At 49.3% G+C, this 15,303-nt stretch overlaps 1 protein-coding gene across 2 annotated transcripts in view; it reads right to left on the reverse strand.

Moving 5' to 3' along the window:
- The window catches only part of LOC140411704 (axonemal dynein light intermediate polypeptide 1-like), a 106,285-nt gene that overhangs the window by 55,699 nt on the left and 35,283 nt on the right, over positions 1–15,303 (reverse strand). For both annotated transcript variants that reach the window (XM_072500726.1, XM_072500724.1), the window contains exon 2: positions 11,598–11,707. In XM_072500726.1, the coding sequence (XP_072356827.1) occupies positions 11,598–11,707 (110 nt within the window). The remainder of the gene's footprint in view (positions 1–11,597; positions 11,708–15,303) is intronic.

The following is a 15,303-nucleotide window of genomic DNA, read 5'->3' on the forward strand; positions in this document are numbered from 1 at the left end:
TGTTTCCAGGCCCTGCGTTCCTGCACACCCCACGTGCGACCCAGGGACGCCGCCATTTTCCTCCTCGCAAGCCACGTGCAGCCCGTGGGTGCCGCCATCTTCTTCTCCGCAGGCCACGTGCTGCCCGCCATTTTGGATGTGCCTCAGGATTCTGCTCGTCTGGCCGTTCATCGTCTGCCGCTGCCCAGCCCGGGACCTCCCAGCATCTGCCGCAGCTCGCCTCGATCACCTTGGATCAGTCCCAGCCCCGCAACCTCGCGACCGCAACAACGACGGTGAAAATCGATGGGCACGAGACAACCTGCCTTTTTGACTCCGGTCATCCACCCCACGACGGTAAGGCGCTGCTCCCTCGTGGTACACCCCGTTTCCCAGAAAATCTCCCTGGCCTCCGTGGAAATCCGGGGGTACTGCATCGCGACCCTCACCGTCCAAGGCGTAGAGTTTAGCAACTTCTGGCTCTACGTCTTCCCCCACCTCTGCGCTGCCCTGTTACTCGGCCTGGACTTCCAGTGCCACCTCCAAAGCTTAACCTTAAAATTTGGCGGACTCCTACCCCCCCACCGTATGCGGCCTCACAACCCTTAAGGTCGATCCACCTTCCTTGTTTGCGACCTCACCCCGGATTGCAAACCCGTCGCCACCAGGAGCAGACGGTACAGTGCCCAGGACAGGACCTTCATCAGGTCGGAGGTCCAACGACTTCTGCGGGAAGGGGTCATTGAGGCCAGCAACAGCCCCTGGAGAGCGCAAATGATAGTAGTAAAGACTGGGGAGAAGCACAGGATGGTCATTGTGATGAATGGGTAATGTGCCATTAAGATCATGCATGTAATGTCCCTTTAAGACCTGGTTTGGAACCCCGGGTGACTCCGCCTCCGGCTCCACCTCCTAGGGGCCGGATATAAGGTGATGTCCTGTGGGCGGCGCTCAGTGAGCACTCATCTCTCCGGCTGGCAACGTTCTCTGTTTATTAAAGCCTTCGTTTTCAGAGTGCACTCTCTCGTGTCATTATTGAGGTTATATCAATTTAATAAACAGATTACGATAGAATGGATAGCGGTCACAAGCCATAAAAGCTCGACCTGGACGCACATACGCCGGAAGTTAAATACATTTTTGAACACTGGCTTCGGTGTTTTGAGGCCTACCTGGACTCCTCGGCAGACCCCGTCGCCGAGCCTCGCAAGCTGCGCCTACGCCACGCTCGAGTGCGCCACAGAATCGCCGGCCTGATCGAGAAGGCAGCTAACTACAGCGCGGCGATCGAGATACTGAGGAAGCGTTTCGTAAAACCCATCAATGAGGTACATGCACGGCATCTGCTCTCTGCTCGCCGGCAGCGCTCAGGGGAAATCGCTGGACGAGTACTTGGAAAAGCTCACCATGCTCGTTAGAAACTGTAATCATCAAGATGTGACCGCGGAGGTCCACACGAACTGACACATCCGCGACGCCTATGTGTCTGGAATCCGATCGAACTATATTCGGCAGCAACTCCTGGAAAACGGGGTGAAAGATCTGCAGGAAACGGTAACGCTCACCATCTCTCTGGAGGTGGCCTACCAGAACCTCGGCACGTATCCCGCAGACCCTGCGAGCCCCTCTCGGCCTTCCCCGGACTCGGCCACACCACGGGCCTGCGTCGCGCGGCGACCCGCCCAGATCGGGGAAACACCGTGCTTTTTCTGTGGGCAGGGCCAGCATCCACGACAGCGCTGCCCAGCCCGTTCCGCGACCTGTAGCGACGGCGGAAAGGGGCATTTCGCGAGGGTCTTCCTGACCAGGCCCAAGGCCCAGAAACAAAAAGCCCAACAGACCCGAAAATCGAGCTCACAGGCCCGCAGGCCCCGCAACGTGGCTGCGCGCCGGCTGGACATGCCCCTTTCAATCGGCCTCGTGCGAGTCATGGGGACGGTCATCTTTGCGGTGGCCATCTTCTAAACCTGACACATGCGACCGACAGGGCGGCCATTTTGTGACTCTGACTCACCTTCAACCAGTCACGGCCAAAGCACCTGCGGAACTCCATGACGCTCGTCCAGATCAATGGGCGAGACACTCCCTGCCTTTCGACTCCGGGAGCACGGAGAGTTTCGCGCACCCATAAACGGTAAGGCGCTGCTCCCTGCGCACCTATCCCGCATCCCAAATCATCGCCTTCGCCTCTGGGTCCCATTCGGTCCAAATCAAGGGGTACTGTATTGAGAATCTCGCGATCCAGGGTGCCGAATACGCCCTTATTTAAGCTGTACATCCTCCCTCACCTCTGCGCCACCCTGCTGCTCGGCCTGAATTTCCAATGTAGCCACCGAAGCCTGACCCTGAAGTTCGGTGGACCCTTGCCCCCCCTCACGGTATGCAGCTTCGCAACACTGAAAGTTGCACCCCCCTCACTATTCGTGAGCCTCACCCCCGACTGTAAGCCCGTCGCCACCAGGAGCCAGTGGTACAGTGCCCAAGATATGACTTTCATCAAGTCAGAGGTCCAGCATTTACTGAAAGAGGGGGTCATCGAGGCTAGCAACAGCCCCTGGATGGCACAAGTGGTGGTAGTCCGGTCCGGGGAAAAGAAACGGATGGTCGTGGATTACAGCCAGACCATAAACCGCTTCATGCAGCTCGATGTGTACCCCCTCACCCACATAACAGGGTATTCTCCACGGTCGACCTGAAATCTGCCTACCACCAGCTCCCTATCCGGCCGGAAGACCGCCTGTATACTGCTTTTGAAGCAGCCGGACGGCTTTTCCACTTCCTTAGGGTCCCTTTCGGCGTTACTAATGGGGTCTCTGTCTTCCAGAGGACGATGGACCAAATGGTGGACCAGTACGGGCTGCGGGCTACTTACCCGTACTTGGACCACCATCTGCGGCCATGATCAGCAGGACCATGATGCAAACCTTGAAAAGTTTCTCCAGACCGCCCGGGCCCTCAACCTGATGTACAACAAAGAAAAATGCGTTTTCCACACAACCCGACTAGCCATCCTCGGCTACCTCGTGGAAGCCCGACCCCAACCGCATGCGCCCCCCTCAAGGAACTCCCCCTGCCCCATAGTCTCAAGGCCCTTAAACGGTGCTTGGGGATTTTCTCCTATTATGCCCAGTGGGTCCCCAAATACGCGGACAAAGCCCGCCCACTCATAAAGACCACGATTTTTCCCCTCACGGCTGAGGCCCGGTCGGCCTTCAGCCGTATCAAGGCCGACATCATCAAGGCCGCTATGCACGCGGTGGACAAAACCATCCCTTTTCAGGTCGAGAGCGATGCATCAGCTGTCACCCTGGCTGCTACCCTCAACCAGGCAGGCAGACCATGAGCATTCTTTTCCTGAACCCTCAACACCTCCGAGATCCGGCACTCTGCAGTCGAGAAGGAGGCGCAAGCTATTGTGGAGGCCGTGCGGCACTGGAGGCACTACCTAGCCGGTAGGAGGTTCATCCTTGTCACTGACCAACGGTCGGTCGCCTTCATGTTCGATAATGCGCAGCGGGGCAAGATCAGAAATGACAAGATCTTGAGGTGGAGAATCGAGCTCTCCACCTACACGTACGATATTAAGTATCGTCCAGGGGAGCTCAACGAGCCTCCAGATACCCTATCCCACGGCACGTGTGCCAACGTGCAGGAGGATCGCCTGCGAGCTATAAAGAGAGTGTACCTCAGATTACAAAAGAAATCCAGGAGGGTGGAAAAGAAATGAAAAGTTTCAGATGTTTTCACTGTAAAAAACTAGGCCATGTAAAGTCACACTGTTGGTGGTTGAAGAAAAGCACTGGGAAGGCTGATGTGGTAACACAGGATAAGACAGTGGGTTTTGTTAGAGTGGTAAAGGAAGGCCCAAGGGAAGTGAAGTAGGTGCGAACGATTGTACAGCCTGTTCAAGAAGTAATTGTTAAGAAGGTGCCAGATGTCTTTAAAGAATTTACTTGTGTGGGTAAAGTTTACTCATGTGTATCAGGAGGAGCAGGTAAAGAAGTCACAATTTTAAAAGATACAGGGGCTAGTCAATCTTTAATGGTAAGAGATGAGGAGATATATAGTTTGGGAAGAATGTTGCCAGAAAAGGTGGTAATATGTGGAATTCAGGGTGAGAGGAGTAGTGTTCCATTATATAAGGTAAGGTTGGAAAGTTCAGTGAAGAGTGGTGAAGTGGTAGTAGGAGTAATAGAGAAACTACCTTGTCCAGGAATACAGTTTATCTTGGGTAATGATATAGCTGGATCGCAGGTGAGAGTGATGCCTACTGTGCTTGATAAGCCAGTGGAAAGTCAGACAACTGAAGTGTTGAAGGACGAATATCCTGGGATTTTGCCGGATTGTGTAGCAACAAGGTCGCAAAGTCACAGGTTATGACAAGAGGAGTAGGACCGCTTCCTAAAACAAAAAGTGGGAATCAATATCTTTTGACTATAATGGATGTGTCTACTAGGTTTCCAGAGGCCATTCCAGTATGTAATATTACAGCTCAAAAGATAGTGGAGGAGTTACTTAAATTCTTTACCAGATATGGACTACCCACAGAAATACAATCTGATCAAGGATCGAATTTTACCTCAAGGTTATTCAAAGAAGTTATGGATAGCTTTGGAATAAACAATTTAAATCAACTGCGTACCATCCAGAATGACAGGGAGCGTTAGAAAGGTGGCATCAGACATTAAAGACAATGTTGAGGGCTTACTGTCAAGATTATCTAGAGGATTGGGATAAAGGAATTCCATTCGTACTGTTTGCAATTAGGGATGCACCTAATGAGTCAACCAAATTTAGTCCTTTTGAACTAATTTTTGGTCATGAGGTAAGAGGACCACTTGAATTGATTAAGGAAAAATTGGTGGGTGATAAATCGGAAATTACATTATTGGATAACGTGTCAAATTTTCGGGAACGATTAAATAGGGCAGGTGAATTGGCTAGACAACATTTAAAAGTTGCACAAAATGTGATGAAACGGGTAGCGGACAAGAAATCCAAAATTCGTAGTTTTGCCAGGGGAGATAAAGTTTTAGTATTGTTACCAGTGGTAGGTGAACCTTTAAAAGCTAGGTTTTGTGGACCTTATCAGATTGAAAGGAAATTCAGTGAGGTGAATAATGTGGTTAAAACACCAGATAGAAGGAAGACTCACCGAGTGTGTCATGTGAATATGCTTAAAAGGTACTTTGAAAGGGAAGGAGAGAAAAAGGAGGTTTTAATGATTCTAACTCAAAGTGACGAACCAAATCCAGATGACTGTGAATTTGACTTACCTCAAATTAAATTGGAAAATGAGGATGTTCTTAAAAATTGGGATAAATTGTTGAGTTACCTTCCAGAGGAAAAACAAACTGGCCTGAAAGAGTTATTGATATAACATGGGCAAGTTTGTAGAGATAAATTGGGAAGTACTAAAATGGCTATACCTGATGAATATGTGGGAAATGCTGTTCCAATCAAACAACATCCATACAGACTTAACCCTTTAAAATTGGCGCAGGTTAACAAAGAGATTGAGAGTGTGCTTAAAAATGGCATAGTGGGTTGCAGCCAATGGAGCTCACCCAGAGTGATGGTAGCTAAACCACATGGTACCCAACAGTTATGTGTGGACGAGAGAAAGGTTAATGCAGTTACAAGAATGGACTCTTATCCTATCCCACATTTGGAGGATTGCATTGAGAAAGTGGGACAATCAGCTTTTATTTCCAAACTGGATTTACTTAAAGGTTACTGGCAGGTGCCTTTATCCGAAAGGGCGAAGGAGTTTTCAGCTTTTGTGACTCCAGATGGCATATACCAATTCAAAGTTATGCCATTTGGCATGAAAAACGCAGCAGCCACATTTCAACGGTTAACTAACAAAGTCCTTTCAGGATTACCCAACTGTGCGGTAGACATCGCCGATCTGGTAATTTTCAGCCAGACATGGAAAGAACATTTAAAACATCTGATGGAGTTATTCGATCGACTTCAGGAGGAAGGTTTGGTGCTAATCCTAGCCAAAAGTGAATTTGGGATAGCCCAAGTCACTTTCCTTGGCCATACAATCGGACAGGGTCGAATGGCCACACGGATGTGAAACCAACAGTTATTGAGGAGTTTTCAATACTCTTGAGACAAAGGGAAATAATGCAATTTTTTGGCATGAGTGGATTTGATCGATCATTTGTGCCATAGTTTTGTGTGTGGTTGCTCCACTAATGGACTTGCTGAAGAAACGTCGAACATTTCAGTGGACAGCGGAGTTTCAACAGGCATTTGACTGCCTGATAGCTGTGATAACCAATGCTCCTGTGTTGGAGAATTACAAGGGTCTCTGTGATCAGATTGAAATAAAGTATCTGACTTTAAAGAGACATGCCGAGGCGTAGAGAAATGGATGGATTGTGCAGAGACCTTCTTGTTCAGAGAGACTGTCAATCGAGAAGGATTTCAGTTGGAGGAAGAAAAACGAAAAAAATAAAATGGACTATATTATTATACCTGTTTGCGTGTGTTGTTTTTTGAAACAAAAAAGTATATTTACTGTGTGCATTTCTTAAAGGATAGTGAGAAGGTGAAAAATGAAACCATCTTGAAGTTGATGGCTTATTTCTTTTTCTTGTGGGGAGGTGTCATGTGATAGTACCTTTAAGAAATGGGTGTTTATAAATGGATGTGTATATAAATATCTGTAGTGAGAGTACCTTTTAAAATGGGTGTTTACTACTGCAGTGATGTCAGACAGTGGGTGGAGCTGGGCTGTCTGTCAGCTTTTTACTTTCGTTTTAGACTGTTTGCTGCAGGGTGTCTTTTAGTTTTGTTTTCAATGTTGGAGCTGAAGTCAGACCAAGCAGGTGTACTGCTGTTCTCTCTGCCGTCAAAAGACTATCTCTTGATCATTTGGTGAATTCAGAATTATAAATGTTTTCAGTAGTGACTTCAATCTGATGCACTTCTGACAAAGGTTTTATTTTTAAGTTGTATGGATGTTAAAAAGGAAATCTTGAAGGTTTACTTAGTGTTGTAGTCTTTGGGGGTTGTATTTGAATTGATGGTTGCTAAGATGTTCACTGTATGTTTTAAAAAAGTTAACTTGAGTTCATAGAATAAACATTGTTTTGTTTTAAAAAATACTTTTCCATTTCTGCTCGACCACACCTGTGGAGTGGGACGGATGCTCCCCATACCACAATCTATTAAAAGTTGAGGGTCAGGTGAACTCCATGATACACTTTTGGGTTCTCTAAACCCTGTCCCATAACACCGGTTCTGAAACCAGACAGAACCATACGCCTCTGCAGCAACTATAAACTGATGGTTAATACTGCCTCCAGGTTGGACCGATACTCCATGCCCCGCATTGAGGATCTCTATGCCAAACTCTCTGGTGGATGCACATTCACCAAGCTCAATATGAGCATCGTCTACCTGCAGCTGACACTGGATCAGTCCTAATGAAAATATGTCACCATCAATAAGCAGCGCGTCCTGTATGAGTATACCCTGCCTCCGGAAAGGAGGTCATCTACCTAGGCTACCGCGTTGGCCGTGCCGAGTGGTACCCGATGGTAGACAAGGTGTGCACCATATAGTTGGTCCCCGCTGTGATGGACTGATGGAACTCCGCTCATTTCTAGGCTTGGTGAATTACTCCGGAAAGTTCGTCCTGAACCTCGCGGCAGCTTGGCCCCTCTGCACCTCCTTCTGAATCATAGAATCATAGAATCATAGAATTTACTGGGCAGAAGGAGGCCATTCAGCCCATCGAGTCTGCATTGGCTCTTGGAAAGAGCACCCTACTCAAGCCCACACCACCCTAGCCCCATAACCCAGTAACCCCACTCAACCAACACGAAGGGCAATTTTGGACACTATGGGCAATTTTGGACACTAAGGGCAATTTATCATGGCCAATCCACCTAACCTGCACATCTTTGGACTGTGGGAGGAAACCGGAGCACCCGGAGGAAACCCACGCAGACACGGGGAGAACGTGCAGACTCCGCACAGACAGTGACCCAGCCGGGAATCGAACTTGGGACCCTGGAGCTGTGAAGCAATTGTGCTAACCACTATGCTACCGTGCTGAAGAAACAGCAGGACTGGTTCTAAGGTGCGGCCCAAGAGGTGGCTTTTCATCCTCATCTGGAGTCTTAACCCACCATGACCCCTGTAAGCCCCTGATAGTCATTTGCGATGCATTGACTTACGGTGTCAGGGCCATCTTGGCCCATTGGATGACAGATGGTATTGAACCACTGCAGCTGAGCACAAATATGCGCAGATAGAGAAGGAGGGGTTGGCGGTGGTTTGTCCTGTAAAGATTTCCACCAATACATCTTTGGTCGTTGTTTTACTTTTGTTATGGACTACAAACCCCTCCTGAGTCTTTTTCGCGAAGATAAGGCGAGTCTGCCCATAGCATCAGCACGCATCCAGCGGTGGGCTCTGCTGCTTACCGGTTACAAGTATTCTTTGGAGCATCAACCGGGGACTCAGATAGCACATGCCAATGCGCTGAGCCAACTGCCCCTACCGGTTAAAACCTCACCAGCACCTCAGCGAACAAGGTAGTGGCCGTGTTGGTGGTGAATTTTATGGATTCCCTACCAGTCACCGCATCTCGTATCTGTGACTGGACCCGGACGGATTCCTTTCTTGCCCAGGTGTGGTACCTCTTCAGCAAGGGTGGTCGACATCAACAGTTGCCCAGGGAGCTATGGGCTTTTAAAAAAAATTTAGTGTACCAATTACTTTCTTCCAATTAAGGGGCAATTTAGCGTGGCCAATCCACCTACCCTGCACATCTTTGGTTTGTGGGGTGAAACCCACACAGACATGGGGAGAATGTGCCAACTCCACATGGACAGAGACCTGGGGCCAGGATCGAAGCCGGGTCCTTGGCGCCGTAGGCAGCAGTGCTAACCACTGCGCCACTGTGCTGTCCTTCTACCAGGATGTCCAAGCTTAACATTGACAACGAGATCCTGCTGTGGGGCACGCCGGTTGTGATCCCGGCTAAAGGCCAGGCGCTCGTTCTTTGGAACTGGAACAAGGGGCACCCAGGGTGACCAAGGTGTCAATACTGGGGAGGAGCTATATATATATGGAAGCTGGGACTCAATGCTGACATCAAAAAGTTAGTGCAGCAATGCCCCATCTGTCAGGAACAGAAGTGACTCCCCACCGCCGCACCTCTCCATCCCTGGGAGTGGCTGGGCCACCAATAGGGCCGGGCGTTGCTGACCCATTAGTGGACGCCCATTCCAAATGGTGAGAGGTTCATCGGATGAAGACCATAACCACTAATCAGACGGTGGAGAGGATGCGTCTCTCTTTCTCCACACATGGCATCCCTAAGGTCCTAATAACGCACAACAGGCCGTCACTCACGAGGGTAGACATTTTGATATTTTTCAGGACCATCCAGTATGTGAGGACAGCCCCATATCGCCCAGCATCTAACGAGTTGGCTCAAATCTTCAAGCAGTGCCTCCACAAGCAGACAGCAGGATCCTTGGACATCCGCTTGGCCAGATTCTTGTTTACGTGCAGGACCATGCCACATCCAGTGCCCAGAGTAGTATCAGCGGGGCTACTCACGGGCCGACGGCTCCTCACTGACTGAGAATTGTTATTCCCGGATATCGGGGCGAAGGTGCGCTGTGCCCAGGATCAGCAGACACCCGGCCCTGCTCCGTATCCTCTGACCCATTGTTTTATCCCATTGTTCGAGGTCTTTGTTTGGAATTTTGCCCTCGGTGCCCATTGGCTCTCCAGGGCTGTGCTTCGGCAGACTGGTCTGGTGCCCTATCGGGTTGTGGTAGGGACCCAACAGTTACGGCGGCATTTATATAATCTACGGGCACACCGGTTGTGTCTGCAACCGGTGCCAGGTCCCATTCCAGAAGATCCAAGACCAGGGACCAGTAGGCCTGCAGGACCGCGATGCACCCGCCCCCTGGACCACCTGTCGATTATGGCCTCTCCAGATTCCAAGATGGAGTCCGAGCCTCCTGGGGTGTCCGGTGGGGGGCCAGTCACACAGGGACCGCCTGACCTACCACAATGTCCCGCTGGGGCCCCATCCTGGTCTTCTGGTGTTCTGCCTGCACCGAAGAGGGTTCGTCGGCCTTCTTCTCCCTCGGTCTCTCCTCCTCCCTCTTGTCAAAGGCTGATGGGCGGTCCTTTACACTTTGGGGGGGGGGGGGGGGGCAGGAGAGGGATGTCATATCCGGGTCCTGCCGAAGCCTATGGCATCTGGGATCTGGTTTTACCAGAAGCCCTAGGAGAATACACATTCTCCCGCTGAAGAGGGCAGAGTGACCAAGGACTTCTGGTATAAAGCCAGCCGGTTCTCACTCGGATGAGACGCGCTGTTCAGGGCTCTGCTGTACAATGCAATGAACCTACTGTTTAACCCTGCAACTCAGTGTGGACTCTTTCCTTGTGGTAGTCATAATAACATCCTCTCAGCATTTACCCTGTCAAGCCTTCTAAGGATTTAAAGTGTTCCAAAGAGATCACCTCTCATTCTTCTATTGTCAAGACAAACAAGCAGAATCTACTTGGAAAGATGAGAGTTTGTTTTACTGAAATCTGATACTGGAACCTATTTTTCTAAAGGATGCTGGGCAGGCAATTGGACAGCAGGAGGTAGGTCTAATAAAAAACAGAAACTCGGGAGAAGGAATGTATCATTGGAATACATAAAAGTTATGATGATCAAAAAGTACAGCATATTCATAATTTTTAAATTATTATGCAGAGATAAGGGGCTGAAATCGCGTTCAGCAATCGGCCAGACAATCACAGTTCCTGACCAAATTGGGGGTGGCGCCGCTTTCGCGATGCTCCGTCCCCTCCAAAGGAGTACGGCCCACCCCAATGCACTGCCCCGACCGGCCGTGTTCCCGACGGCGTCGGTGGCATGTGGTCTCAACCATCGGGAACTCAGCGTGGCGGCTGCGGACTCAGTCCAGCGCCGCCACAGTCGGGGGAAGGCCGGTCAGTGGGCTAGGGGGGGGACTTTATTAAGCACTGGGGGCACTGTGGGGGGGGGGGGGTGGCGCGGGGCACGCGAGCCGGCCTAAGCGAGGGGGGCACTATTTCATGGGCCGGGTCCGCGAGCGGCCTCCGCCATGTAGTACGGCGCGGCTGCTGCAGGCTGACATCGTGCGCATGGGCAGCCATGACCCGGCAATTTTCGGGCCGTATGGGCAGCTAGCCGGGTGCTCTATGCTGCCGACATGCCCCCAGCAAAACGGGGAATTGGTGCCGATTGTATGCCATTTTTTCTGGCGTAAAACACCACTGTTCACATGCCGGCGTGGGGACATAGCCCCAGAATCTGAAAATCCAGCCCAAGGTTTTCCAATTTGTTATAACTTGCTCTGTACATTTACCTGATTGTGAAATAATTTGTATGAAATAATAATTGATTCATACCAAATCCTGCCTTAGCTAGTGCCAATCCAGAAACCACTGCGTTTTTGTAGGGCCATCTTTTTAATTATACATTTTCCATCTGCAATGTTACGGGAGAACAGTTACAAATATTAGAAGAATTTGTCGAAATTAATTTGACTGCACCCAAGAATACTGTTTGAAGTACCCTCAAATCTTCTTACCTTGGAGGTAATATTGCATTTAAAATACATTCTATTGACTGTTTTTTGTGGTCATCCGATCCCTTAGTTGCTGTAACACCACATTTTGTTGGGCTTACTTTTATGTGGGCCTGTGGAAACCAAACAGGGTGAATAAATTAACAAACAGAAAAGTCAATTTTTAAATTCCTTTTTTATATTTTGATGTATATTTGATCTCATCTATGTGATTCCACAAGTGTAATTTCTCACTTTTAGCACTAAGGTCATGCATAGCACAGCCAGGGCCAGATAATCACGCTCTGCTCTGCTCACAAAGATACCCAATTCTGAACTGGGCACTCAGAAAAACTACTGAAGAATAAACGTCTCAAGGCTAAATTGGAAAGCCCCTGAAAATGGGTGTGGAAGTAAAGGGCCTAATTACCCCACGTCTATTGATTGCAACTTGAATGATCTTTGTTGTAAGGGTTTGTTCAGTAGGTCTCACAAAGAGGTTCAGAGGCTTGTAAGGGTGAACAGCAGTATTTGTTGGTAAACCATAACATGCACAAAGTATAGCAGAGACTAGGAGCTAACGACATGTTGACTCCTACTCGAATCACTCCATTCAACCTGGGTGGTGGCCTCTATTCTTGCATTGTGTCCAAACTGGTGCTGTTATGATCATTGACAGGGCAAAAGTAATATGTTGGGAGCTGGGGTTATGGCAACTGTTTTACAGTTGAATAAATTCATGAATAGTCCAGTCATAAAAACATAAGAAATAGTAGAACATTTGGACTCTCAAAACTGCTTTGCCATCCAATAAGACCATGGCTGATCGGATTGTGGCTTGAACTCCACTTTCCTGTCTGTCCCAACCCCACCAAAAAACACATGACTCCCTTGCAGACAAAAAATCTGTCTCGCTCAGCTGTAAAAATATTCAATGATTCTGCCTTCACTGCTCTCTGGGATAAAAAATTCCAAAAATTAACAACCTTCGGAGAGAAGAAATCCCTTCTAATCTCCGCCTTAATTGGAAAATCTCTTGTTTTGAAACTGAGCCCCTTATTTCTAGATTCTCCCACGGGGGGAAACATTCTCTCAGCATCTACTCTGTCAAGCCCGCTCAGGATCTTTTAAGATTCATACAATCACTTCTCATTAACTGGGTGCAATCTGCTCAGCCTTTCCTCATAAGTCAAGACAATCCTTTCATCCGAGGAATCAGCCCAATGAACCTTCTCTGCACTGCCTGAAACACAAATATATCCCTTAAATAAGCAAGTGTAGTCTCACCAATACCCTGTACAGTTGTAGCAAGACTTCCCCACCTTTTTCCTCCAGCCCCCTTGCATGAAAGGGACTGTCTAGGTTGCCTCCTCCCTTCCTCTTTCCCCCCCTACTGTCCACAGCTGTTTGATATACAGTTGATGGAAAGACTGGCCCCTCATGACATTGAGACTGTGCAGTATACAGCAGACCATGAAGATCCCTGACACTCTGTTGAGTAACACAGGGCTGTCCGAAGAGGTCTAAACAGCCGAGATGTTGTTTAAGCACCCAAGTAATCTACTCAATCGCATTTTATGTAGTAGCCTGAGTTGCCTTGTATGCATGTTTTCCACATGTATATGGGTTGCGCATTGGTCATTAGGCATGTTGTCAGTGGACAGCCCTTGGCTTCCAATATCCACCCTTTGCCTCACCATAGGGCTTCAAACGTAGCTACAGTAGATTAATGAAGTTATCACGACTGCTTCCAGAATACTGAGCATTAAACTGAATGATTCATTGCCTACGATCACAAACCAGCAGAATGTTAAGAGAGTGGATTCATGTTCATGTCTGGCATAAGGCAGAGTTGGGCCTGTGGCACCTGCAAAGCAATATGGCTGTAGACAAGGGAATCAAATGTTATGAGGGAGCAGACAAGAAAGTGGAACTGAAACTACAACCAAATCAGGTAGCCATGATCTTATTGAATGGTGGAGCAGATTCAAAGGGGCAAATAGCCTTCTCCTGCACCCAAGTCCAAATTCTTATGTCCTATGTTCCAGTCAATGGTACCCTACACCATGGGAAAAGCTGTAATATTCACGAGGCCAGGCACTTGCTTATCTCTGGCAAACAAGATGGAAATGAAGTTTAATAGAATTTCATAGAATTTACAGTGCAGAAGGAGGCCATTCGGCCCATCGAGTCTGCACCGGCTCTTGGAAAGAGCACCCTACCCAAGGTCAACACCTCCATTCTATCCCCATAACCCAATAACCTCACCCAACACTAAGGGCAATTTTGGACACTAAGGGCAATTTATCATGGCCAATCCACCTAACCTGCACATCTTTGGACTGTGGGAGGAAACCGGAGCACCCGGAGGAAACCCACGGACACACGGGGAGGATGGGCAGACTCCACACAGACAGTGACCCAGCGGGGAATCGAACCTGGGACCCTGCAGCTGTGAAGCAATTGTGCTATCCACAATGTTACCGTGCTGTCCAAAATGTCACCATCTGCAGTGGAGGGATTTGAACTTTGTTCCCCAGAACATTACTCTGGGTCTCTAGTTAACTAGCCCCGTGACAATACCACTATGCCACCGCCGCCTCCAAGTAGTTAGCTCTCTTGAAGGCCTCAATGACTCCCTGATGCAACAATAAATGGCAAATTGTGAAATCTTGCAAATGTATCCAGTTCCAGCTGGAAAGTATCAGACACAAATAAATTCACCATAGTCATCTTCATGGCCGTTAGCAATGTTTTCCTTACCCAGATCCGAGGTTGCAATTGTGGCTGCAGTAGGCAATAAGTTTCAGTAAGAGTGTCCTTACTGAGGTGCAGAGCTTGACATATTGGGCGGGATTCTCCGTGCCCAATGACAATATCGTAATCCGCGATCGGGCGGAGAATGCACCCCGATGCCCAAATCGGGGCCGGTTTGACGCCGATCTGCGAGCCTCCGCCTCCTTCAAAATGGCGACATTTTGTCAGGCGCCATTGCAATGCATTGGGGTGTCATCGGCAGGCCCTTCCACAACGCTCCGCCCCTATGGGCCGAGTTCCCAACTGCGCGGGACATGTGTGGTCTCAGCTGTCGGGAACCCAGCGTGGCGGTTGCGGACTGGGTCCAGCGCCGCCACACTCGGCCAGGATCCATGCCATTGAACAGGTGGGCTTCTGCGAGTGCTGTGGGGTGGCCTGTCGGGTTGCAGATGGCAGGTCGGGTCTGTGCACAGCCGGCGCCATATTATACGGCGTGACCGCTGCAGGTCGTCGCCATGCGCATGCGAGGCCAGGGATCTGGCCATTCTCCGGCCGTCTTCGGCACAGGAGCCGGGAATCGGTGAGGGGTTGACGCCGATTTTGGCATCGTAAAAGGTCCGCGAATTCTCCGTTCCTGCCGGCACTAAACCGCTGAAACGGAAAATCCAGCCCATTGTTCCTCACTGAGGTTCAGGTCGGAGAATTGCTCACTTAACGCTACGGGCGGTTAAGGCATTCTACTGACAGCTCTTTTCCCTCCTCCTTCCCTCTATTTCAGCTGCTCAATCTGTTCTACACACCCTCTGATCATTCTCCAAGTCATGCTGTACTCCAGAATCCCTACAACTGCACTCATGTCTGGGTGTAACATTTGTTCAGAAGCCTTGGGGCGGCATGGTAGAACAGTGGTTGGCACTGTTGCTTCACAGCACCAGAGTCACAGGTTCAATTCCCAGCTTGGGTCACTGTCTGT

Source organism: Scyliorhinus torazame, chromosome 4, assembly GCF_047496885.1.
Source record: "Scyliorhinus torazame isolate Kashiwa2021f chromosome 4, sScyTor2.1, whole genome shotgun sequence".
NCBI lineage: Eukaryota > Metazoa > Chordata > Chondrichthyes > Carcharhiniformes > Scyliorhinidae > Scyliorhinus > Scyliorhinus torazame.